The sequence below is a fragment of the Glycine soja genome, chromosome 6, assembly GCF_004193775.1.
Source record: "Glycine soja cultivar W05 chromosome 6, ASM419377v2, whole genome shotgun sequence".
Taxonomy (NCBI): domain Eukaryota; kingdom Viridiplantae; phylum Streptophyta; class Magnoliopsida; order Fabales; family Fabaceae; genus Glycine; species Glycine soja.
Window position 1 is genome coordinate 17,974,558 of NC_041007.1, and position 27,308 is coordinate 18,001,865.

A 27,308-nucleotide genomic window follows, 5' to 3' on the forward strand; every position below is an offset into this window, starting at 1 on the left:
AACCCAAAATGATGAGATCAAAGAATATCTAGATTGCAGGTATCATTAGTTTGTAACATGTAATTTATCTTACCAATATTATTTTAATTCATGGATCTTAGTGGCAAATACATTTCTCCTTGTGAAGCTACTTGGAGAATCTTTGGTTTTCCAATACATGGCAGAAAGCCTGTTGTTGAAAGATTACATTTCCATCTTCCAGGACAACACAATGTTCTTTACCAAGACCATGATGATATTGACGATGTCCTGTCTAAGCCAAGCATCTCTGGTTCAAAGTTTATTTCTTAGATGTACAACAACCAAAGCTATCCTAAAGGAAGAACTCTTACTTATGCTGAATTTGTTTCTAATAAAAAAAAATCTTGGCAACTTGAAAAAAAGGATACACGATTGGGAGGCTACTATGGGTTCCACCAACTACAGGAGAATTATTTTATTTAAGGATGACGCTTACTGTTTGCAAAGGCCTAACCTCATTTGAGGATATAAGAACAGTTGTTAATGTTCAATATCTCACATATAGAGAAGCATGCTTTGCGATGGGTTTTTTACAAGATGATAGGGAATTTGTTGAAGCAATCAAAGAAGCAAAAGACTGGGGCACAACACATTATTTGAGAAAGTTATTTGTGTTAATGCTTCTAACAAGTACCATGCACAAACCTGAAGAAGTTTGGGACCAAACCTGACATTGGTTAGCTGATGACATTGTGTATCATCATAGGAAAACAACAACAAATACAGCTAGTTCAATTATATTTTTATATCAAATCCCATCTATAATAATCATAATTTAACAAATTATTTCTGATCTGTTAGAGATACATCTTAATGATGACCATTTGAAAAATTTGGTGTTGCTTAATAATTCTTCTTTCACATCTCATAAATACATATCCATAACTACAGATCAACAAGCATCGATTTATTAACAAATTATTCAAGCTGTCAAGAATGATGAAGGTGACATGTTTTTCCTATATGGATATGAAGGTACATGAAAAACATTCATTTGGAAAACATTGGCAAGTTCATTAAAAGCATACAACAAAATTGTTATTATGGTTGCTTCTAGTGGCATAGCTTATCTACTGTTTCCTGGAGGTAGAACTGCACATTCCGAATTCAAGATCCCTGTTCCAATTTTTGAAGACTCAACATGCAATATACACCAAGGAAGTCAACTAGCTCAATTACTAAATCAAACAAGTCTAATCATTTGGGATGAAGCACCCATGACTCATAAATTTTGTTTTGAAGCGCTTGATAAAAGTCTAAGAGATATTATTAAAGGCAAAAACAGTTCAAATCAGATCTTTGGAGGTAAAGTCATGGTGTTAGGTGGAAATTTTTGGAAAATTTTACCCGTCATTCCTAGGGGTAGTTGCTCGGACATTGTTCATGCAACAATAAATTCCTTTTATCTATGGGATTATTGTCGGGTATTAACACTAACAAAAAAATATGCGGTTACAAAGCAACACACAACCAGCAGATAACGAAGAAACTGTGACATTTGCACAGTGGATTCTAGACATTGGAGATGGAATTATTGGACTTCCAAATGATGGTTATGCTATAGTGAAAATCCCACAAGATCTCCTAATAACAAAATATGATGATCCAATACATGGGATAGTTAATTCCACATTTCCAGATTTATGCTAGCATCACGACAACCCAGAATTCTTCCAATCTGAAGCAATATTAGCTTCAACAAATGAAACAGTCCAACAAGTCAATGATTATATACTATCATTGATCCCAACTATTCACAACATGACTTATATAATTCCTTAATCTCTATCTAATTAATTTGTCTTCCCTTAAATGTAAATTGTTACTACTTCATTTGTCATTATGCAAAATTACCGGCTATCTACTATCTTTATTGATTTTATTTATATTTATTATTAACTTAATTACTAATTACAAAAATTATCATAGGTGAATATATGGAATATCTAAGTTCTAACTCACAAGACAAATCAGAAAGCATACAAAGTTGTCATTTCAGCTCACTAACTACCAAATTTCTTAATTCTTTGACAACATCTGGCTTGCTCAATCATTCTATCAAACTAAAGATTGGATCACCTATTATGCTATTAAGAAACTTAGATCAAACTCAAGGATTGTGTAATGACACTAGATTAATTGTTACAAGGCTTACAAAACACGTTATTGCAGCTGAGATAATTTTGGAAAAAATATAGGCCATAATGTTTATATTCCAAGAATGTTCATGTCTCTTTCTCAATCACCATGACCTTTTAATCTTTTAAGAAGGCAATTTCCAATAATGCTCTCTTATGCAATGACAATTAACAAGTCTCAAGGGCAATCACTATCCACTGTTGAACTTTACTTACCAAAGCCGGCCTTTAGCCATGGTCAATTATATGTTGCATTATCAAGGGTCAAATCAAAGAATAGATTAAAAGTTTTAATACATGTTAAAGACCACAAAACATTGTCCTCTACCACCAATGTGGTTTTCAAAGAGGTCTTCAAAAATCTAACAAGGTAAATACAATGTCTATACAATGACAATTATTAGTTTGCATAATACTATATTTAACACTAATTCATTCAACCTATAATATGCAGCTACTATTCAAATGATATCACCCAATAAACCATACCTCAACCTCAAACATTGGATCTTCTATTATGAGGTAACCAATATCATTTACTGCATTCAAATCTTCCATGATTCTACATCAATAAATTAAAAAAAGATTGATAACATTTGACATGACAATCCATTAAAGAAATACAACTTCAAAGACAAACATTCTAATATTTGAACATAAAAATTCCAGACTTTCTTCGCTGTTAAATATTGACCATTAACACAATAAGGTCTGTACACCAATATCTGCCATAAAAGGTTGCATATAACTCCAACATTATTACTCGCATATAACTCCCTCTTTTAGAACTTGAATATTTCTAAACTGTTCTACCACAACTACACTCACTGCTTCTGTGAACATAGTTGTTTGATCTAATAGGTTTTACAATAGATATTTTATAAACATCTATCTGCACACCCACCTTTTACATTAATTACAACCATTGTACTACAGTCTTAAAAAATTAAGGTGCTTTAAATTGCATTTGCGATTATCTCTAACAACAGAAATGTCATTGTCATATTCTCTGGAATTCATGTTGTTGCCATTGTTTGTATTATGCAAGTCATGCTAAAGTTGTACTAAATGTTGACTTCAATCCTTATGGGCAACAACTGGCAAGTGGTTCTGATGATCCCACTCTTTGATTTACACTTGCACGGGTTTGGCATTTAAAAATAATAAGTTACTCTGTTATCTGCTAATTAAATCCATAAAAAGTCTACAGATCTTTTGTTATACTTCTCTTAGTATAAGAATAAAATTTAACAATTTAACTCATGCTCATATTTAAATTTTTGATGAATTAAAGAAAGTATTACTACTCATTACATTGTAAGAGATGCTATTAATTACTTATTAAAAATGTCAATACTGATATGAGGAACAACACTTTGCTGTCAATAATAACATTTTTATTTAATCTACACCACTAACAAAAGAAAAAGTTAATCATTTTGCTAAACTGCAATCAGTCCAACACCAAAGTAAATTATCGTTAATAGCACTTAACTAAAATTATTAATTCAAAACAAATAAAATTAGATTTAACTAACATATCGTTCTCTATTGTCCATTCCCGTCAAAAGTCCAGTTACTTAACATAAACAGAAATCGAAATTACAAAAACAAAAAAAAATTAAGTTCGTTGGTTCATGGTTGCGTGCTATACATTTAAAAATTTATCTGCCATGGAATAAAGTTGAATTTTAAAACATTGGTTATTTAATACAATAATAAACAATAATGGCATCACTGTTTAGGTGACTGAGGAAGAAAACCTTAGTGACATTGATCCACAACAAGCACAGGAAACTCTTCATATCCTAACAACAACACATCATAACCACCACTCTAACTCCACAATCATTCACCTGCCCCTTACCTTTCAATCTTCCACACCACAATGAATACTACACACTTCCCGAGCCACTCCAATCGCCGCCAGTTACAACCCTTCGAAAAAGCCAGCTATCACCTTTTTATTACTTGCTACCTCACTCCAACTGCACACGCCAAAATACAACTTTTTTTGGCATACTCTAGTTCGTGTCTTCAACACAATGCTGTTGCTTATAAAAAAATCTTCAACTTCTGGCCATTACCAACATGAGCTCACAATCATCCACTGCCTCAAGCACTGAAGGTTCTTCATATCAACATTTCTTATCTTTTTCTACATGTTTTCGACATTCATTTTCTCTACTCCTATATTGTGAGAATAAATCTAGCTTCATCCTTTAGAATCACATTTATAAACTACGCCTGTTTTTTTAAATTTTTTCCTACTATTATCATGCGGCCTCACTACAGTTAAGGCATGCACCTATAACATCACCCATCATCCACCAGTTCATAGCAGCATTTCACAATGACAACGTAAGTTTAACTATCTTTCTATTTTCATTCTCATTGTTGATTCATTCACGTTGTATCAGTAATCTTTTAAAATGTTTTCTTGCAGGATATTATTGAAATACCATCCTTTTACCACTGACAGTGGGCACCGAACTACCCACAATTTGTCCAGTTTAAATACAATGGAGGAACACACCAAGTCAGAGTCAGGCAACACCACAGTAAATTTTACCTTGTTGATGGACTCAGGTAGTTTAGAACAGACTTACAAATTTATCAATCCACCACCATCAACTTTTATGCTTGCAACCAAAACTGCATATTCAACCTGCACTTCACACCACCACTAAAACAGCAAAGCTGCGGAAGACCTCGACTGACTAGAAGAAAATACGTATGGATGGTAGAAATCACTCAAGCCATTCTCGGTGTCCCTTATCCACTGGTAAATCTTCATTTACTAATCACACTCTCTTATTACAATACTTATTAAATTGTATTACTTATTTCAATTTTTACTATAGGAACTTCCACCCTTTGCAGTGCCATATGTTGATGCCTATGGCCGACATATGACAATCCTGAGAAAACATTCTCCTCCACTTCAATGGCCTGTGACCATCATTGACGCTGGTATTAACGACAGATCCATTGTTCGACCTTGGTACTAGTTTCTGGCCGACGGTGATTTCATCCAAGAAGTTTCGTTTTATTTTAGACCTCACGACAAAGTCTGGGAGATGGTTATCAGAAGGCAAAAAGATTGGGAAGACAGTGACACTGATTAAATTTTGTAATATTTCGTTTCATTTTCAGACAATATTATGTATTTTTCACCATAATATTATTATAAATATTCGAAGGCAAAAATAATTGTTTGACAGTGACACAAATTAATTTTTGTAATATTTCGTTTCATTTTCAGACAATATTATGTATTTTTCACCACAATATTATTATAAATGTTCGATTTTGTTTTCGTAGCATACATTCTTTCCTATATTTCCTTTTATTCCTGCCATGCAATAAAAAATTACAATGCTTGCTAAATAAAAGACCAACAGACCCTTGCGCATGCACGAGTTACAGATTATTTTTTTAAAAAAAATTGTAAGTTTCAAACTTCAAACATTATTTTAAAAAATTAGACTTTTTTTTATCACTTAGAGAAAGAGATAATATAATTAATTACAAGATACATGTTTGAAAGTGAAATTATAATGTGCCGATTTGTACTCAACTGTGAAAATAAAAGAATTTAAAACATCTTATTTTGAGATTAAAAATAAAATAAACTAACATAATTCAATTATTTATTATTTCTTCATTTGATTTTATTTTATCTCAACAAAATTTTATAATCCATTTAGTAAAAACTAACATTTTGACAAAATATATCTTAAAAAAGTCGAGAAACAAAAATATATCCATAATTTACATCATTTAATTAGAAAATTACATATTATATATGTAAAATAAATAGTTTTACTATTAAAAATATTAATTATAACATGCCTGTTAAATAAATTATCCCCATTTAACTTAAAAAAATAATATAATAATTTTTATACGCACAAAAGTACAAGAGAACAATTTTTGGTTTAAAATTAAAAATAATATTAACTTAGATGAATAAAAAACATATTTAAAGTTATTTTTTCTTCTTCTAAAAAGTGCGTATTTCAATATAAGATCCATAATGGTTAAAAATAACACTAGATTATATTGTATTTTTATAAATAAGTAATAAATATTTTTTTTATATTTTTATAAATTAAAATAAATAATTTTTAAAAATATTTACGAAAAAACTTCATAAAAAAATTATGTCTTACTAGTTAATTATTTTATGTTTGAAAAGGTATTTTTGTTAATTTTTAATTTTTTTATCAGCTGAATTTAAGTTTTTTTTTCTATTGCTTGATGAACAAACTTTTAATGTTTTTTTAAACATTATTTTCATGTAATATTTTTTTAAAATGTCAGCTTAATTTTTTTTATTTGTATTCTTTTTTATCCTTAAATATTTATTAGATTTATTTATTATTTATTTCTATATAAAGTAAGATTTTATTATATTTTTTCTCTTCTTCCACTAAATTGTATATCATTATTATTATTATTATTATTATTATTATTATACAAGATAGGATTTTCATATTTTTATCATTATATTATATATTATATTTATAATGATAGATAATAATTTTATTTATTTATTATTATTAGTATTAGTCAAATATATTTTTATTAAACCATTTATTTTAATCATATTTTTTAAGTTGAATTAGATCAAAAGACGCAATAATATAAGATACAACTGCGTCTATATTAGTAAAATTCATTTATTGAGTAGAAAAATTTATATTGAAGCATGACAATTATACATTATTGTTAAGATCCAATTATAAGATATGAGACTTGGAATCTCAGATTAGAAGTATGAGATTTTAGAGTGGGGTTTATAAGGTCTTGGGCTCTCCAATTAAAATAGCTAGCTTTTGTGGTGTGGTTCTCTCAAGCTTCTTATCAATTGGTATTAGAGCCTTCCACCATGACTCCAGCTGCAACCAAGCAGCGTGGGTGGTGACACCGACATTACAGGGTTCGCCCAGGACTAATCAAAGGGCTAGTGTCCAGCCAGCCTGCGTGCAGAGCCACAGAGTCTGATGGGATTTTAGGATCCAATTACAAGGTATGAGGCTTGGAGTCTCACATTGGAAGTATCATATTGTAGTGTGGGGTTTATAAGGCCTTCGATTCTCCAACTACGTTGGCTAACTTTTGTGGTGTCACTACTACAAATTTTACATATAACATCGAACCTTTAACATCGGTTATGTGAATAACCGATGTTAACAAAAGCACGATGACATTTTTGTAAATAAGTAGACTTAGTTAACATCGATTTTGGAAAAACTGATGTTAGTATGTCGTTGTTAACATCGGTTTTGTAAAAACCGATGTTATGGAGTCGATGTTAACATCGGTTTTATTATAACCGATGTTACGTAGTTGATGTTAACATCGGTTATTTTTAAAAAACCGATGTTGTTATCATTATATATTAAACTTCTGAAATTGCACAACCTGCGCGCTTGAACCCTATCGTTCTTCTTCTTTCTCCTTCTTCCTGAGATCGTCTTTGTGTCAAAGTCGCCTGGGCTTCCGTGACTGCAACCACATTGTGGAGATCGTGTTTGTGGAGATCGTCTTTGCCACTTATCCATTGAGGTACGTCCTTTCGTTTTAACATTAGGCGTTCGTCGTTTTAACATTTGCTCACTTTCGCAGGTCGAAGAAAAGTAGGAAAGGAAAAAGTCCCGGAAAGGGTACTCCCAGGGCGTTATTGTTGTTTCTCCTTCTGCCTGAGTTCGTGTTTGTCGCAAACTGGGCTACGCTTCCGTGACTGCAACCACATTGTCGAGTTCGTGTTTGTGGAGTTCGTGTCTGTGCTTTCATCGAAGGTATGTCTCTGTTGTATGTTAATGATGAAAATCCATTGTTCAATGGTCTGTCTCTATTGTGATGTTTCGAAACCCTAGTTAGGCACAAAGGGTTAATCGTAACTGAATTTGTAGTGATTTAGGACCATATGTAATTGCCTTAAGCAGTTATTGCAGAATAAATTATGGAGTAACAGCAGGGGGGGTTAGGCAGTTTTTAGTGGGTTTTCAGGAAGGGAGAGACGAGGCTATCAAATTTACATAAAGGGTTTCAGGGATAAAGCTTTGATTTACACAGAGGGTTTTAGGGACAAAGCTTTGATTTACATATTGAATTTCATCCAAAATTTTGACAAGTCATTGTTACTTCCATCAATATTGATATTGTATCATGCTTAATTATATGCATTTGCTTATTCTGATCATTGTGTGTTGTGTGATTATTTCTTCCATGCAGGTACATGATTCCTATTTGTTGTGAGAGTGAAATGATGGGCAGCAGCACCAACTGAGGTGAGTTTATATTTCCTTTTTTTTTGTCTTTATCTTTGTTAGTTTATTATATATTTTTTATTTTATATGTTTGAGTTTTAAATGTGTAAAAAATAGAAATAGCCTTCCCTGCCATTGATACAGTTTTCTGGTTCCATTTGGATAATTTGGCTTCATATTTTTTTATCAGTGGTGTTAAAACTGAATTAATCAAAGTAGCCTTCCCTGCCATTGATAGAGTTTTCTGGTTCCATTTGGATAATTTGGCTTCATATTTTTTTATCAGTGGTTCCCACACCATACAACTAGATGGTTTAGCCCCAATAGGGATCCCCAAGTAGTAGAAGGGTGTCACCATATGCCTACAATTCAAAAACTAAGCTACACCATGAACCCAACTGGTATCATCTCCAAATATCCCCACATAGCTCTTTGAGAAATTAATATTCAATCCAGATGCCATTTCAAAACCCCTAAGCATTGCCTTTAGCACAATTATGTTGTCCCATGAAACTTCACCCACAAACACTGTATCATCTGCATATTGCAGAATATTTACAGGCTTTTTCTGCTTCCCAACCAAGTAGCTTCTGAACAAATATTTGTTTGTTGCCACCCTCATCATACCAGTCAAGCCTTCTGCTACAATATTAAAAAGCATATGGGCTAAAGGATCCCCTTGTCTCAGTCCTCTAGAGGGGGCAAATTCCTTTGTAGGGCTGCCATTTATTAAGACTGATACAGTGGTTGATTGCATACAAGCATTGATCCAATTTCTCCATTTAAGGCAAAAACCCATCCTATCCAGCATATACTCCAGAAATGACCATGAAACCGAGTCATAGGCCTTTTCAAAGTTCACTTTGAAAACCAGTGCTGGCTTCTTACACCTTTTAGCTTCCTCTACTTCCTCATTGAGAATCAAAGCTCCATGAAGGATGTGTCTATCCTTTATGAAAGCCGATTGCCTTTCATCAATAAGGTCAGCCATCACTTTGCTAAGTCTGTTTGCCAATAATTTGGCTATTACTTTGTACATACAGCCAATGAGGGAGATGGGTCTATAGTCATTAAACGTGTGGGGGTTGTGTGATTTAGGTATTAAGGCCAGAAATGATGCATTACTGCCCTTAGGGAAGCTTCCATTAACATAAAATTCATCCACGAATCTCCTAAATTCTGGTTTTAAGACCCCCCAAAACTCCTTTATGAAATTAAAGTTGAATCCATCCGGCCCAGGACATTTCTCTCCTCCACAACTCCACACAACTTCCATAAGTTCATGATCTGTAAAAGGGGCAATCATCTCCTCCCTTTGCGTGTGAGTAATCCTGTTGAATTGGACCCCATCCAAGGTAGGTCTGTTTAAGCTTTCCTCAGTGAATCTACTAGCAAAAAATTTAACAGCTTCTTCCTTAACCACTTTAGGTTGCTGAACCCAAACATCATCAATGAAGATGCCTTGAATTGCATTATAATGTCTTCTGAAGTTTATGGTTTTATGAAAGAATGTTGTATTACTATCACCTTCTTTAAGCCATTTAATCCTTGCTTTCTGCCTCAGACTGTATTTAAGTATAGTAGTAATAAAAACAAGGATATATGATGAGAATCATCATACTGTATTTAAGTTACCATTTTACCTTTCATTTGATGAATTTGTTACATCATTCTCTAGGTTTTCTTCAATATCCTGATTATCTCCTGTTGCAGTAAAATTTTCAAAAAATAACAAAATTCAAATTGATCAGAATCCACAAAGAATTAATACATTAATTCAAATTAAATACGAATGCCACAAAGAAACAAGTTTCAGGGCACATTCAAAAAGGGTCCTTTCATGCTGAATCTACTACATTTCTCTGCTGCATTTAGGAAAGACAACAGGGGAAAGGAATGATGTTAAGGAAGAGCTATGCTTGCATTTTCTTTGCTGCATTTCTCCACTGCATTTTCTATCAACATCCCTTATGAACATGCTAAATATCCAAGTGTCCAGGACCCCCAACCCCTCTGCTATTAGCTCCAATATCTCACATGCCAGCTCCCTCACTGCTTCTGTGTATGCACTCAATGTAGAGCTGCCATGTGCAACAAGAGCAATCACACACTAGTTAGTACTTAGTTTTTACATTACACTACTTTTTGTTTTCAAACCAAAACCATTGCTCAGACAAGTGGCTGGCATGGCAATTATGACACACTTTACTGCTCCTACCATAGCTATAGAGCTAGCTAACTAGCTATGAAAGTGAAGTGCTGCAGCAGAATGGCTGTAATTTGACCTCAATCTGGATCTGATTCACTCACTGACTACTACTCTCTGCATATGTTCTTTTACTGCTTTCATCTCCATTTATAACATCTTTTTCAAAAATACGAATAACTTTTTTATTTAATTTTCTAAACACTAAATTATGCTGCCATAGTATTTTCAGATTCCATTGGGAGCGATTTTAGCCATTGTTGATTCTGTGGTCATTGCTATTTCGAAATTCAAACTGGTCCTGCGGTCATTGCTAGAAAGTCAATTGTGCTGAAGAATCGAACTCAGGTATTTATATGTTTCATTCAAAAACTAATTTGAAATTGTTGTTGTATGCATTACTGGTATATTTGTAACTTATGCTATGCCTCTCTACATGACCTTTCTTTCATGGGACTGATATCTTGATGCCTCTCTACATGACCTTTTTTTTACTGGACTGATATCTTTGATGTATTGACTGTGATTTTGGCTCAGAACTTGTTAATTGTTAGTGTTGAATGTTTTTGTATTTTTATCTTTTTTTTTTGCTCAGCAAAAATAGATATGTATTAGATAGATCAAATAGTACCAGAGGTACTGTGAGTACAGATATATTTTGAACATAGCTGGTACACAAGATGAATTAAGTACCAGCTACAACCCCTGACTTAAGTACATATGTGCTGCACCTCTTGGAAGAGGGCTCAGCCAGTACATTCCCTTTCTAATTACATAAAGGCATCTGCCAGATTAGAGGACCACTGATTGAAATGTGTATCAAAATCTTTTTCCATTGCTTTAAGCCAAGACCATAAAAGAAGAAGTGCTTCATCCATCAGCTTGGTTGCGTTAAAAGTTTGATTATCAAATAACAGCTTGTTTCTGTGTTGCCATATGGTCCTTGTGAGGGCTATCCACCAGCAGCTCCATCTCATATCCTTTGATCGTGTAGCGTTCGATATAGTATGCTGCATAAAATGGTATTTGGGTTCTTTGGGGAAAGCACTCACTGACTTAACCCATGAAAGTGACTCCCACCACAAGGGGAGGACCTTGCTGCAGCTGAAGAAGAGGTGTGCTGCATCCTCCTCGGAATTATTACAAAGCGGACACATTGGGTCAGTTATCTCCACTTGTCTCCCTCTTAGGTTCAGCTTCGTTGGTAAGCAGTCTTTGATGAGTCTCCAGGTAAAAATCTTTGCCTTAGGTGGTATCTTAAGCTTCCATAGAAACACAAAGCTCCCATCCACTGGATCCCCCCTTATTTCCTCCATCAGAAACTTGTAAGCAGTATTGGTCGAATAGATACCGCTCGAATGTTGCTTCCAAATCCAAGAATCTGCTTCTTGTTGCTAAACTGATATCAGTCCTGTTTCCTCTATGAATTCTGCAGCCATTGAAGCTTCACTATCGAATAGGTTTCTCCTCCAATTAAAATTCCATTCCCACCCTTCCTCCTTGTGGCTTCCCATGTGTCTGATAGTTTGTTGTTGTTGGTTAGAAACTTGATAGAGCGTAGGAAATTTGTCCATTAAAGTTCTGCCCCCCCTAACCATTTGTCCTCCCAAAATCCGGTCATGTCTCCACAGCACACCTTCCACTGAATTTGCTCTTTTATTTTGATTGACTCCTCTATTTGATTGAGCTGCCTTAGGCCCTTCCACCAATGGGAGTGTAAGCTGCTATTTCTTCCCTCATCTAAATTTCTCCACCCCCCATATATATTTTTATCTACTGCCCTTCTGTATATATATTTTGTGACTACCACTGCCCAGCCCTCTAATGTTGTAGGAAAAAATATTCATCTATGAGTTTTCCTCTCTCCCAACTCCATAGCTTCATTTTTGTCTCTGGCCTCCATATCTGCAAAGCTTTGAATAAAACACAAGTGACATGTGTCTGCTTCCAAGCTTATGGTTGTCCCCAAGTCCCATAATTGTTGGGCCTCTTCCAACAGCTGATTGTTACAAACAATTTTGCTTTTTAATCTCCCTTCTGCTTCCATTTTTTTTTATCAGCAAAGGTAATCTATATATTAATTGGAGTACCCGAGGTACTTAATAGTACATAAAGGACCATACAAATGGTTCCACAATCAGACATTGATATTCTGAAAGGGAACTAGAGTATGGATATATATTTGCTATGAAATTTACATTAAATAGGCTCGTAACAATGTAGGCTACTACTGATACAAAAAGCTTTGTGTAAAGCTGCTTGCCCATTGATTGAAATGGACTGTGAAACCTTTCTCAAAAAGATTGTAAGTCATTTTCAACTAACCATTACAATTATGTTTGAATATTTTGAGAATGCCATGTACCACTGTGTGTTTTCTATGTAGGATTCGTTTGAGGAGCAGGCCACATAGGGATCGTTCGTCCCCCATGGACGTCAGGATGTTCTAGCCGCTGCTATTGGACGTCCAGAGCACCCTGGACGTGTCCGTGCTGCTGGAGTCGGTGTCACCATCAAGCAATACTTTGGATCGGCTCCACGGACGTCCCGCAACGCTTCCTCCCTACCTCCTGACGAATTACATCAGCTGACCCAGCAGATCAGGGACCAGCTAAAGGAGTCCATCACAGAGAAAGTGAAGGCAGGTCATGGCATCCTTCAGCCAGCTTCAGTCACAGATGCAATCTCAGGGACTTGCAGTGCCTCCTGAGCCTCTGGTTGGTCCTGGTCCCTCCGGCCCTCGAGTGAGCACAAAGGGGAGTTGTGTTGATCCCTCAGGAAACGATCCTGAGACGGGTGACTCTGACAGGTGCGGCTTGTACATAGAAGCAGATCCTGCCCGCCTGGTTGCTATGGGGAGAGTTTATGAGGGATCCACTCTTGTTCATAACACTCCTTTGTTGCCTGGCCAATTAAAGGTGAGTGTGGATGATGTTAAAGATGCAGATGCTCCAGTTCCTGTACCCACTGATGAGGTTTCCTTAGTGGGGCAGACACTTCACACCTTCCTTGCTTGGCCGACACATCTGGTCAAGTCTTTATCACACCAGGTACTTATTGTTCTTACTATATGTTTCTTCTTTTTAAATTAATTCATTAAGCGTGCCTCAAATTTGGCTATTTAACTTTGTTTCATGAACAGGTAGTTGTGTCTCCGCCAAAACCACCTCCGAAGCCCGATCCGGAGGTCGATGATCCGCTTTATCTGATGACATTGACCATCCCAGAGCTTTTCTTGAGCCCTTATCAAGTTAGATGGGATGCCACCGTGTTCGGGGTCGTTAATCCAGATTTCCCCCTGTACATAAAGCACGAAGACCTCTCCGAAATCGCACACGATGGTCAATGTCTCAGCATATCAGTGCTACAGTTGTGGATTCTGTAAGTCTTTATATAAAAGGCTTTTATTTACCTAAGTTATGGCTTTCAATTCATAAATATTTAACTTTGACTTAACATAAACAAGCATCTCACTAAAACATGTATGCGAGCGGGGAATTCTGATATCTATGGATTCCTCGAGCCTCAGTCCATTCAGAGGTTTGGGCAATCGCAGTTTGAATCTGAAAGTTACATAAAGAGTTGGATGCAGAGTTCACAACGCGATGTGTATCTTGGAGCCTACCTAAATGGATAAGTCACAAAATAACAAAATTTAATTAATGTTTACTAAGGTACTAACCCATTTTAGGTTCCACTGCAGCGGACACTGGCAGATGGTGGTCATCTTGCCCAAGGAACACTTAGTTGTCTGGTTTTGTTCATTGCATAACAGGCCAGACAACTACCTTAAGGGGATTATTAATAGGTTACTGTTCTTTTCAATACATTTGCATTGTAATACCTCAACGTACAACACCAGTTTTTAACTGTTACTCATATGGAACTGTGCTATCAAGGGTCTTGATGATGCTCCACATCCTAAATCAAAGGCTCCTACTAGGTGGATTGTCGTCAAGGTACGTCATTTACATAAAACTTCCACTTATATATATTTCTTTATGTGTCTGTACACTATTTGTTTAATTAATATCCAAATTTCATTATGTATTTAGTGTAATAGACAAAAAGGAACTACTAAGTGCAGCTACTATGTGATGCACTAGATGTCCACCATCATTTTAGGAACTTTTAGAAATAATTGGGAAGCGGTAAGTTTATTTCAAAGAAAATCGATTTATTTATAATTTGTATTACATTATTAACTTAATATGATTTATTTCATCATGCAGTATTTTAACGATCCTAGACCATTGGAGCCTGAGAGATTAAAAGCATTGCGGATCCAGTGGACACAGTTTTATCTCCGAGTTAGAGATCAGGCCTAGGATTTAGGGACATTTTTTAACAATTTTTACATTTTCTATGTAACATGAACATTGAATTCATTTGATGATTGTTCTTTATAATATATAAATCAATTATTTGATGTTTATTATCATTAAAACTGCTTGAAAGCAGAATAAAATGTTTATTTGCTGTGAATTAGGCCTCCTGAAATTGCATTTGACAGGTTCAATTTTGGGTTTACTGTAAAAACAGAAAGTATATATAAAAAAAATACTTGAAAACAACATCGGTTATTAACAAAAACCGATATTAATATCATAACCAACATCGGTTATAATAGAAAACCGATGTTAACGCTTGTATATTAACATTGGTTTTTTGTGTATAACCGATGTCAGCATTTGTATTTTAACATCGGTTATCTGTAGATAACCGATGTCAACTATTGTACATTAACATCGGTTAATTATAAATAATCGATGTGAATATTTGAATATTAACATCGGTTATTTATAATTAACCAATGTTATACACAAAGAACTACACCAAATAATTGTATGCATCATCAACGTTGACATCGATTTTTTAGAAAATCAATGTTAAACTAACATATTAACTTCAGTTTTACTGGAAAACCGATGTCAACGTTCATCATGCGTACATTTTTTTTTTTGCTGATGTTCATTGTGTTTAATATCGGATATTTAGAGAACCGATGTTGTCATATGTATGTTAACATCGGTTCTCCAAAACCGATGTTAACATTCATGCATTCAACATCGTTACTTTTAATATCAATTTTAGAACCGATGTAAAATGTTCTAAATAACTGATGTTGAAAGTGTATTTTCTAATAATGTGTGATTCTCTTAAGATTTTTATTAATTGTAAATAAGATAAGTCTCTAATTTAATAAATTAGGAACATCCGTGATCCATGAAAAAAAAATCAAAACCAACAATATTCGAACGCGAGGATATGTTAAAAACAAATAAATAAAATAATGTTCACATCAAATCTTTAATAATCCTTGGGTTTGTCTTTTCTTAAACCCCACGCACGGGCGCCATGCGTTTGTCGTTATCTCGTTGTTGCAGCATTTGTCTCTCTGTCCATTTTTGTTCTCGCTTGTTTCTTTCATTTTCTTTCTCTCTATCTAGAAGTTATGTGACTAATTAATTCTTGATGGTGAGATTATCTAGTAAATTTCAGATTAGTTAATTACTGAACTCAGTGACAGAGTTTGACCAATTATTTTGAGGGAGCCAAAATATTAAGTGATATTTTTATTATTAAAATTTAAAGTTGTTGTATTAGTACACATTCATATACCATTGTCATTAATAGAAAAATAAATACACAATGCAATACAACATTTGCAATTACTAATAGCTCCTAACGTCTTTCTCCATTTGCTCCTCCTAATTGTATAGCGCGTGACAATAATCTCATTAGTTTTTCATCGTTTTGTATTATATGGATCCAAAATATTTAAACATAGAAACATGTCATATCGATTTTTAAAGCCTTCGACAACAAAATTCATGTCTCTAACTTCTTTTACTTCAATACCTTTTCATCAACTTTAATTAAAGGTAAATGAATTTTAGTGTAGATCTTCTTGACATAAAATCAAATTGATAATGAGTGACCCATAACACAACTCAATTTTTTTATTTTTATCGAGTTTGGGGCTAAATTTTTAATCATAGTTGGAGTTACATACTATGACGAATATTTTAAAAAAAGAAATTATATATTTTGATCTATCTTATAGCTAGTATCTTTCTGTTATTTATTTTATTTTTTATATCGGTATAGGTAAAATACTACAATATTAAATAATAATAATAATATTTATTTTGTTTATAATAATCAAAGTTGACTTACGAAATATTTTTGTTTTCATTTCTATTTAAGATTTATGTTTCTATTTTTATGATATATTAATTGTTGTGTTATATATCTTTTTTTTATCTATAAAAATCTAACATAAATACTAAAAAATTTATAACACTCAAGTATCCCAGATCCCTTAATTATATACATCTTGTACTAGCTTTTAAACTCTACCTTATTGTTATTCTCATCTAATCATTTATGTGTGAATACATACTTAGCTTGTTCAAGTGTTATAAATGGTTCAGCAAAGTAGTCTTTGCGTGGTAGCAATGTAGCCAAACCCGTGCGAGCCAATCTTCGTCGAACCGGTCAGCAATGGCGGCTCGACCGCCCCTTTGCTACCAAATCCAAAATGCCGTGACTCTCGGTTTCCTTTGCTTCTTGTGAGTTGTGACTCATTTCCTTTAATTGCTTCTTGTGACTCTCAAATTAATATTCATCCATACACAACCAGATTTTTTTTTCAATATTTTAAAAATCAAAGAGAAAAAATAAGTTACATCATAAAGAGAAATAAAAAAGTATGTTATTTTTATGTATTGTAATGTAAGAAAAATTGACATATTTTTTACTAAAACAAAATATCCTCACCATCAAAAGTTATAAAATTAACTCTTAAGACGTAAAAATTATTAAAATAGATTTTATTTCATCCAATAAAATAAAATCTTCTTTTTCTTACGTACAACCAAGTCATAAAACACATATTAAAATATTTAAATAACTAACTAAATCATCTATTGATTTTGTTTGATCTTATTCACTGTCACATTCTAATTAAATTCTTGTATAATTTTATCATAGGAATATCATATCTAATCAACATATTCTTTCTTATTTGGTAAACTTTATGTGGATGTCATTAAATATGTATATCTTGATTTTCTTTAGTGAATCTCATTAAAAAAATAATTAACCTTGTATAAATTAGAGAGAGTAACAAAAAGAATATGTTAAAAAAAATGTGAAACTTGAGCTCCTTAGTCTACAATTAGCTAGCTAGCCCGGATTAGAAACACATACCTGATTTGACATTCACATTCGGGGACAAACCACATCAACCACACTTTTTTTAATCAATAAACAACAACAATCGTTCGTTCATTCTTCACTTATACGTATTGAATAAAATAAAATAAACCCCTCAGCATGATATCACAAGAAGCAAAAAATGGAAAATAAAGACACGAGCCAGTGTTGTTCAGACTTCAGAGTTCAATTGTTTTTTTGTCCACCATCACCACCTGGCACTGGTAGACCATTCCAACCAAAACACACACCAATGGCTTTACAGTTTTGAGCCCCTCAAAGATTCACTCATATTTTATTCCATCAAGTACATGAGTTTTGTTGCTCATAGAAGAAAAAAAACACATAGCACAAGAGAAGGACCATCATCATTAATGTCAGAGCAGGAAACCGATTCATGGGGCTTCCTGTTTGTCTGTTTGTTGATCCTTTTCTCAGGTACTAACTCAAAACTCTGTTCCCTTTTCCAAAAAATTAAAAGTTTTTGCCTCAAACTCCTTTTTGGGGTAATAATAATTGCTTTATTGGTGCTGATGATTGGTGAACCTTAATAAGAATCAATATTTATTATTAAGTTATTAAGCACCAATCTAATTTGGTGGTGGGGTGTTGTTAGATTCTCTATTTATTTTATGTTTGTTCTGGTTTTCCTAGGTTGATCATTGATGCTGTTTTGTTAGTTATCTTTCATGTTTACCAAGGTTGTGGTACCTTTTGTACAGGTAAACTAGTTGTTGGGGATTCATTGGAAACTGACGCACGAGTTTTGCTGAAGCTGAAATCATATTTGCAAACACAAACTCTTGCAAATAAAGGAGGGTACACAAGCTGGAACAAGAACAGTTCAAATCCTTGTGATTGGTCAGGAATCAAGTGCAGCAGCATCTTGAATGGAACAACAAGGAGGGTTGTGAAAGTTGATATCTCTTACAGTGACATATATGGTAACATATTCGAAAATTTCTCTCAACTCACTGAACTCACGCACCTTGATATTTCTTGGAACTCTCTCTCTGGGGGAATTCCTGAGGATTTGAGGAGGAGCCACAAGCTTGTGTATCTTAATCTCTCTCATAATACTCTTAAGGGGGAGTTGAATTTGAAGGGTTTGACAAAGTTGCAAACAGTGGACTTGTCAGTTAATAGATTTGTTGGGGGACTTGGGTTGAGTTTCCCTGCCATTTGTGATAGTTTGGTGACTTTGAATGTTTCAGACAATCACTTGAATGGTGGAATTGATGGCTTCTTTGATCAATGCTTGAAGTTGCAGCACTTGGATTTGAGCACCAACCATCTGAATGGGACCCTATGGACTGGATTTTCCAGGCTGAGAGAGTTTTCAATCTCAGAGAATTTTCTCACAGGGGTTGTTCCTTCCAAGGCTTTTCCAATCAATTGTAGCCTTGAAAAACTTGACCTTTCTGTTAATGAATTTGACGGTAAGCCCCCAAAGGAGGTTGCTAACTGCAAGAATTTGTTGGTTCTCAACCTTTCTGGTAACAATTTTACTGGAGATATTCCCAGTGAAATTGGTTCCATTTCTGGTCTTGATGCATTGTTCTTGGGGAACAACACTTTCTCGAGGGATATCCCAGAGACCCTTTTGAACTTGACCCATTTGTTCATCTTGGATTTAAGCAGGAATAAATTTGGTGGGGAGGTGCAGGAGATTTTTGGGAAATTCAAGCAACTGAAGTTTCTTGTGCTGCACTCAAATTCCTACACTGGAGGGTTGAACACATCAGGCATTTTTACATTGACAAACCTTAGCCGTTTGGACATAAGCTTCAACAACTTTTCAGGTCCATTACCTGTTGAAATCTCACAAATGTCTGGACTTACCTTCTTAACCTTAACCTACAACCAGTTCTCTGGGCCTATTCCATCTGAATTGGGAAAGTTGACTCGCCTTATGGCACTTGATCTTGCCTTCAACAATTTCAGTGGACCAATCCCACCAAGCCTTGGAAACTTGAGTACTCTCCTATGGCTAACCCTTTCAGATAATTTGTTATCAGGAGAAATCCCGCCAGAGTTGGGAAACTGCTCAAGCATGTTATGGCTGAACCTTGCAAACAACAAACTCTCGGGAAAATTTCCTTCCGAACTAACGAGAATCGGAAGGAATGCAAGGGCCACATTTGAAGCAAACAATAGAAACCTTGGGGGAGTTGTTGCTGGCAATAGTGAGTGCTTAGCAATGAGGAGATGGATACCTGCTGATTACCCTCCATTCAGCTTTGTGTATAACATCTTAACAAGGAAGAATTGTAGGGCCCTTTGGGATAGGTTGCTCAAAGGACATAATATTTTTCCCATGTGTTCATCTGTGCCCTCTTCTAAACCTTCACACATAGCAGGGTATGTTCAGCTAAGTGGGAACCAAATGAGTGGTGAAATCCCTTCAGAAATTGGGAACATGGTGAACTTCAGCATGTTGCATTTTGGGGATAACAAGTTCACTGGGAAATTCCCTCCAGAGATGGTAGGTTTGCCACTTGTAGTCTTGAACATGACCAGAAACAATTTTTCTGGTGAACTTCCAAGTAATATTGGCAACATGAAGTGTCTACAGGATCTGGATTTGTCTTGTAACAATTTCTCCGGAGCATTTCCCGTAACTTTGGCACGCTTGGATGAGCTTAGCATGTTCAACATCTCATATAATCCTCTCATATCTGGTGCAGTCCCACCAGCTGGACACTTACTCACTTTTGACAAGGATTCATATTTGGGTGACCCCCTTTTGAACCTGTTCTTTAACATCACTGATGATAGAAATAGGACTTTACCCAAAGTCTTGAAAAATCCCACAAAATGGTCTTTGGTTTTGGCTCTAGCACTTGCTATCATGGTCTTTGGACTTCTTTTCCTGGTGATATGTTTCTTGGTGAAAAGTCCAAAGGTGGAACCAGGATACCTCATGAAGAATAATACAAAGAAGCAAGCACATGATTCAGGCAGCACCGGATCCTCAGCAGGGTATTCCGATACTGTCAAGATATTCCACCTAAACAAGACAGTTTTCACACATGCTGACATCTTAAAAGCAACCTCCAACTTCACAGAGGAGAGAATCATAGGAAAGGGTGGCTATGGAACAGTCTATAGAGGGATGTTTCCAGATGGGAGAGAAGTGGCAGTGAAGAAGCTTCAAAGGGAAGGAACTGAGGGCGAAAAAGAATTCAGAGCCGAAATGAAGGTTCTGAGTGGTCTTGGATTTAACTGGCCTCATCCAAACCTTGTCACACTCTATGGTTGGTGCCTCTATGGTTCACAGAAGATACTAGTCTATGAGTACATAGGAGGTGGAAGCTTGGAGGAACTTGTGACTGATACAAAAAGGATGGCGTGGAAGAGGCGCCTAGAAGTGGCAATCGATGTGGCTAGAGCACTAGTCTATTTACACCATGAGTGCTACCCTTCTATTGTGCATAGAGATGTGAAGGCTAGTAATGTGTTGCTAGACAAAGATGGCAAGGCCAAGGTCACAGATTTTGGACTTGCTAGAATTGTTAATGTTGGAGATAGTCATGTGAGCACTATAGTGGCTGGCACAGTTGGGTATGTTGCACCAGAATATGGACAAACATGGCAAGCCACTACAAAAGGGGATGTGTATAGTTTTGGAGTGTTGGTCATGGAGCTAGCAACAGCAAGAAGAGCAGTGGATGGAGGTGAAGAGTGCTTGGTGGAATGGACTCGGCGCGTTATGATGATGAGTTCTGGAAGACAAGGGTTGGATCAATATGTGCCAGTTTTGTTGAAGGGATGTGGAGTAGTGGAAGGGGCAAAGGAGATGAGTGAATTGCTCCAAGTTGGAGTGAAGTGCACACATGATGCACCACAGGCTAGGCCTAACATGAAGGAGGTTCTAGCTATGCTGATTAGGATATACAATCCCACTGGGGACTCAAATGGTGGACACATTGTGTAGTCTTTTTGTGATTTAAGACAGAAAAATAACTGTGCATATAGTGTAAGTTCCAATACAGTTTTACATAGAAACACACATGTCATACACAGTTGATTCTTCTCATGTAAAGAATCACCATTCATGTTGAAGAAGTTGTTCAATTTTGTTCTGTATACATGAGGTTTTATCTTTGTGGCTTTACTTTTGTTTAACACCTTCTGATGAATAATAAGCACCTCTGTTCAATTTGTCTTTTGATCAATGGCAGGGTAAAGTAATTATTTCTTCAATCCGTCAAGAAGATTTCTAACTCTTTGAACAAAGGTAACTTAAATCATTGAGGATCCCAGAACTCTGAGACAACAGACAACAGGGAGTGAACTGAATCCTGTTATAGAAGTGTTAAATTTATTTACACTTGAAGTGGGTACGAAAAAAATTAATAATAAATATTAAATTATAAAAAAAATTTAATAAGCTAAAAAGTCATTAATAAAAATGTTTAATTTAATGAGCTAAGTTCCACGTCTCAAATTAATAAAAAAAATTAAAATTAGGTCACAAAATTGAAAAGAATTATTATTTAAAAATCATCATTTTAGTTCATTATAAAACACTAAAAACTAAATTAAATTTTTTAAAATATAAAAAATCAAATTAAATATAATCTAAAACATAAAAGATAGAAAATATATTTTAACCAACACCAATATATTTTTATTAGTAGAGGGCATTGGTGTTGGCTAAAACAGTCCAAGAAAATCCATCCATTTTGTTTGTTTTCTGAAATAAAAATAATAAAATAAACAAAAAAGAACTTTCAAATCTTGAATGTATTGCAACCAAATGCTTTTGGTATGTCCCTTCTAGTTACCATTTTTGGTCCTAACATTGCAGCTTTGCTCCTCACGCCTATGATGTGTCTGATTACATCTCAACGATGACACTCATTCATCCACACTTGTTAACTTTTCTTCTCTTCTCAGTATCACTACACACAACACAAAAGGAAACTCTCTCACTCCCAGTTACATTCATAAAACACCCCAGCCTCTTACAGTCATAGGGTCTCTCTATCTCTCTCCTATTTTTTTAGTTCATTGTTATTGACTTATCGTTCTTTAATATATTAGATTTGGATGTTGGGCTCTGCAACCCATTTCTTTGATCCTATCTTTATTTTACATAATAATAATAATAATAATAATAATAATTATTATTATTATTATTATTATTGTTAGGCTTGGTTTTAAATTAAAGAACACGGTACAGATATTTTAGAATTTAAATATTATTTTACTTGCAATAAATAATACCAAGTTTTGAGATTTTGATTTAGAAAGTTTATTCTTTTTGTGGCACTAACGTAAAAGAAGTCACTTTTTTATATTAATTTATTTTCTGTTTATTTTTTTAAATGGAAGAATATCAAATATAAAGAAATTAATCTCTTAGTTAATTAGTTTTTCTTTTATTTAATTTTTTCCTTCGTATTAAAAGCGACCACAAAATGTCACTAGAAGGCAAGTTTTTGCACTCTGATGTTTGTACAAAAGAGGAAAAAAGCTATTCTACAATAATTGTCATATGCCAATGTGGGTTGGTAAATGGAATTGGCAAGTCAAGTACAAAAAAATCATGCAAGTACTAAAAGAATCAAGTAAAAGGAACATACTATTGGCATTAGCTAGTGGTTACTAGCATGCAATTATCACCGTGAAAACCACAGGTTATTCATTGACAATAATAGCCCCAGTAAGGCAATACCTTTGCTATTGTATTCCCCTATAAACTTTATACGTCCAAGTGTTACTTGATCATTACCATATTCCTTTAACCATTATTATCCTTATATATATATATATATATATATATATATATATATATATATATATATGAAAGAAATCTTTTGAACTTATCATATTGGGGATAGAAATTGGGTTCATCATTGAGTAAGTTGTTTGCTAAATGACACTAAAAGTTAAAACCCTGTTTGGTATTTGCTGTTTTTGAGATTAAAAGAAAATTATGATCACCATTTACTAATGATGGCTGATACATATATATTTACTTCATTTGAGTAGAATGGAACTTATTTTGAACATTTTGGTGAGTTTATATTCACCTTCCTCTTTCTACGAGAGTGGATTTTGGATTTCATTATATTCACTTATTAATGTCTAATGACTTTCAGAAATTCAGTCCCATTTCTTGTGGCTAGCTAGCTCTTTTATCCTACTGTTTATGTTTTGTTTATGGTAACATTTGGCATCTGAAAACAGTGTGAAATAAATTGCCTCAGAAATCATTGCAGAGGAAACAATTTAGCTCAAGAGATGGCTGGAAGCAGTGGGAAGCAAGAAAATACAATGCCAGTGAAGTTTGCAATCCAGAGGGAGTTAGAATATAGGAAAATTGTAGCAGCATTTCATTTGCGTCCGAATTCTAAATTCACTAAAGAGGTGATATCTTACCCTATTATTATGATATATATTGTTTACAAAATATAGCTCAAAACCATCATTAATTCCATATAGTGTGTGTCCTTTATCTTTCCCTTTATGGCTTTCTCCAAAGTCTGATTATTAGAACTTTTCTTGTGAGTATCATATGTTTTCAAACCTGACATCTATGGTCATGAACCTATGATTTGATTGATTTCAGTCTTAATTTATGCTGCATTTTGTTCCCTTAGAATACTCTTTTGAACCAGATTTTCTGTATGTCAATCTAATTTATTTTTCAGGTTAAATCATCAAATGATGCTTCCTGTCCAAAGCTATTGCCAGGTCCAAGTTCAATGAAATTTTCAAGCCTTTCAGGAACTAAGCGGAAGGAATCACCAACAAGAAGTACTCATCATCCGCGTCTAAAACATCAACAACCATTTCATGGAAGTCTCAATCATGAAGTTCAGACAGGAGCCTGTGATGTAAGGCTTAATGTATGCTGCATTTTGTTCTCCCAGAATACTCTTTTATACCACTTTTTTTTAAGTTTAAGTCAATCTAAGTTTATTTTTCAGGTTAAACCGTCAAATGATGCTTCCCTCCCAAAGCCACTGCCAGGTCCAAGTTCAATAAAATTTCCAAGCCTTTCAGGAACTAAGCGAAAGGAATCACCAACAAGAAGTACTGATTATCTGTGTCTTCAACATCAACAGCCATTTCATGGAAGTCGAAATCACGAAATGAAGACAGGAGCCACGGATTTCAGTCTTAATGTAGGCTGCATTTTGTTATCTCAGAATACTCTTTTGGACAACACTTTGTATTTCAACCTAAGTTTATTTTTCAGGTTAAATCATCAAATGATGCTTCCCTCCCAAAGTCATTGCCAGGTCCATGTACAAGTAAATTCTCAAGTCTTTTAGGCACTAAAGGGAAGGAATCACCAAGTTCTGATCATCTGCGTCTACAACATCATCATCCATTTCATGGAACTCTCAACCATGAAGGTGAGCTGGATGATATATACTGCAAAATTTGTCAAATATCTTGCTCAAGTCCATCCAATCTCAAGCAACACTTGAGAGGTCGGAAGCACGAGCAAATGTTGCAAAAGGGTGGAAGCAATAGTCAGATGCAATGGTGTGAAGTGTGTTGCATTCCGTGTATGAATGAAGATTTGCTCAAAATGCACTTTCAAGGCCAAAAGCACAAGGCTAAATTGCAGATGCTGGAAATCAGCAAGCAAGGTGTGGAGGCTCCAAATAAGCCAAAATGGTGTGCACTATGCAAATTATGGTGCAGTGATGAGTTTGCTTTCAGACTGCACCTTGGAGGTAAAAAGCACGTGAAAAAAAAAGATGTCCATAAAGACACAATGACATTTATCAGAAAAATAGATCACGCTAAGTGACATTTAGCAAGATTGATTTCTTTATGCAAATGTTGTTTAAGGACATGGTTCTCTTGTTTAGGACAACTATTGATATGTAAACTTTTATATACTACTCTATACACCAGTCATATCTCAGGTTTGTCATCACTATTGGACTTTTGTCCTTTAGGTCCTTTTATATTTAGTCCATTAGTGCTGTATGAAATCTTAATTTAGTTAGTTTGCTTAATATTGATGAAGTCTCTATGGTTTTTTTTTTAATGTGATAGCAACAAGTTAAACTAGGCAATGCCTTAATTGATCTAGTAGCTCAGAAAAGATGGTGACAGCTCTTTCTTCTTTTACGAAATTATATGGTTATTGATGGAGACATTAGGACAAGCCAAGTATTCATTCACAATCATTAAAAAAGTAAATTGTAAAATTTAATGGTTCTTCTTCTTTTAGTTTACTCTCAAGTAACAACAATGTTAATGAACGATGTAACAACCACATGGGCAGTCCCTTGATAAAGAAATCTGATAGAATAATCCCATGTGTTTTCTTGTTATATTAATTGTATCTTTAATTAATCTATCAACTAGTATGCACTTCATGAACTAGAATTTCTCTTGTAAGCAAATGCAATATAACATTTACAATCACATTATAGTTGTAGAGACTGAAGTTATATCATAAAAAGTGTGGTATATATATAACACGTGAAGTATAAGTAACATTTATGAAATGCAACAGTCTCACATGCATTTTTTAAGCAGCACTGACACTAGCACAAGGGGAAAGAAAAGCATGCAGGTGGAAATTATTCAATTCATGGTTGTTGAAGAGGGTGTGTTGTTAGTAACAACAACAGGGTATTTCTGAGCATTCTTGACCAATTTTGTTAGAGCTGCTTGTCCAAGATCTAGGCCACACACATCAGCAAGACGCACCAAATACAACAAAACATCTGAAAGTTCTTCCTCTAACCTTTCCTTGTCATCAGAACTCCAATTGGGTAATCCTTTTGCAACTTCTCCTTTCCATTGGAATATCTCAGACAGCTCTCCCACCTCTCCAACCTGCACAATTAAAGTGGTACAAAATGTTCAATAACTATACAAGGAAGAGTAAATAAAGCATTAATAAAGAGCAATAGTTGAAATTTTCAATGTCAATTTAGCCATTTAAATTACAAGTGCTAAGAGAAGATTTCTAGGACTGTGATGTTGATCCCATCCTCTCACTTCAGCAAACTCGGCCAGCCTCTTGCTTAGTTCCTGAAGAGAAACATCTCTTGGACGTGTTATGGGAAAACCATAAGAGCAATCCATATCTCCTTTTCTGGTTTTTATCTCTAACTCATGCTTCATCCAAATGCTATGCATGTCCAATTTATAGAAAACTTGGGAGTAGGATTAATATTATATAGAATAAGAAAAAGGAGAAAGTGTTACTTTTAATAAACTTTTAACAAGTATTTTTATAGGAAAATAAATAAATAAGATGAATCAAGGAAATAAATATGTTATTTTTTATCCTTAAAAGAATCAATTATTGATATCACTAAATTTACAACAAGTCATGCATCCTAAGTTACCCTCTATCCCGACATACATATAAATAAATAAAACATATAATAATATTTACCAACAAATTCTCGTGGGTATAAGTTTCATATTCACTTCACTATTACCAAATAAAAT

At 34.5% G+C, this 27,308-nt stretch overlaps 2 protein-coding genes and 1 pseudogene across 2 annotated transcripts; 2 read left to right on the forward strand and 1 right to left on the reverse strand.

Annotated features, from left to right (window-relative positions):
- The first annotated feature begins 446 nt into the window (after nucleotides 1-446).
- LOC114415909 lies at nucleotides 447-8,457 on the forward strand (annotated as a pseudogene).
- Nucleotides 8,458-17,984: 9,527 nt separating this feature from the next.
- On the forward strand, nucleotides 17,985-22,042 carry LOC114416578 (probable LRR receptor-like serine/threonine-protein kinase At1g74360). The gene is made up of 2 exons (XM_028381492.1): nucleotides 17,985-18,302; nucleotides 18,587-22,042. Exons 1-2 carry the CDS (start codon nucleotides 18,176-18,178, stop codon nucleotides 21,799-21,801), a joined length of 3,342 nt encoding a protein of 1,113 aa, XP_028237293.1. The 5' UTR covers nucleotides 17,985-18,175; the 3' UTR covers nucleotides 21,802-22,042.
- A 4,248-nt stretch (nucleotides 22,043-26,290) lies between these two features.
- On the reverse strand, nucleotides 26,291-26,978 carry LOC114414086 (dCTP pyrophosphatase 1-like). Its single transcript, XM_028378442.1, has 2 exons — nucleotides 26,799-26,978; nucleotides 26,291-26,684 (listed from the first exon to the last, which is right to left on the reverse strand). Exons 1-2 carry the CDS (start codon nucleotides 26,973-26,975, stop codon nucleotides 26,430-26,432), a joined length of 432 nt encoding a protein of 143 aa, XP_028234243.1. The 5' UTR covers nucleotides 26,976-26,978; the 3' UTR covers nucleotides 26,291-26,429.
- Between the last annotated feature and the right edge of the window lie 330 nt (nucleotides 26,979-27,308).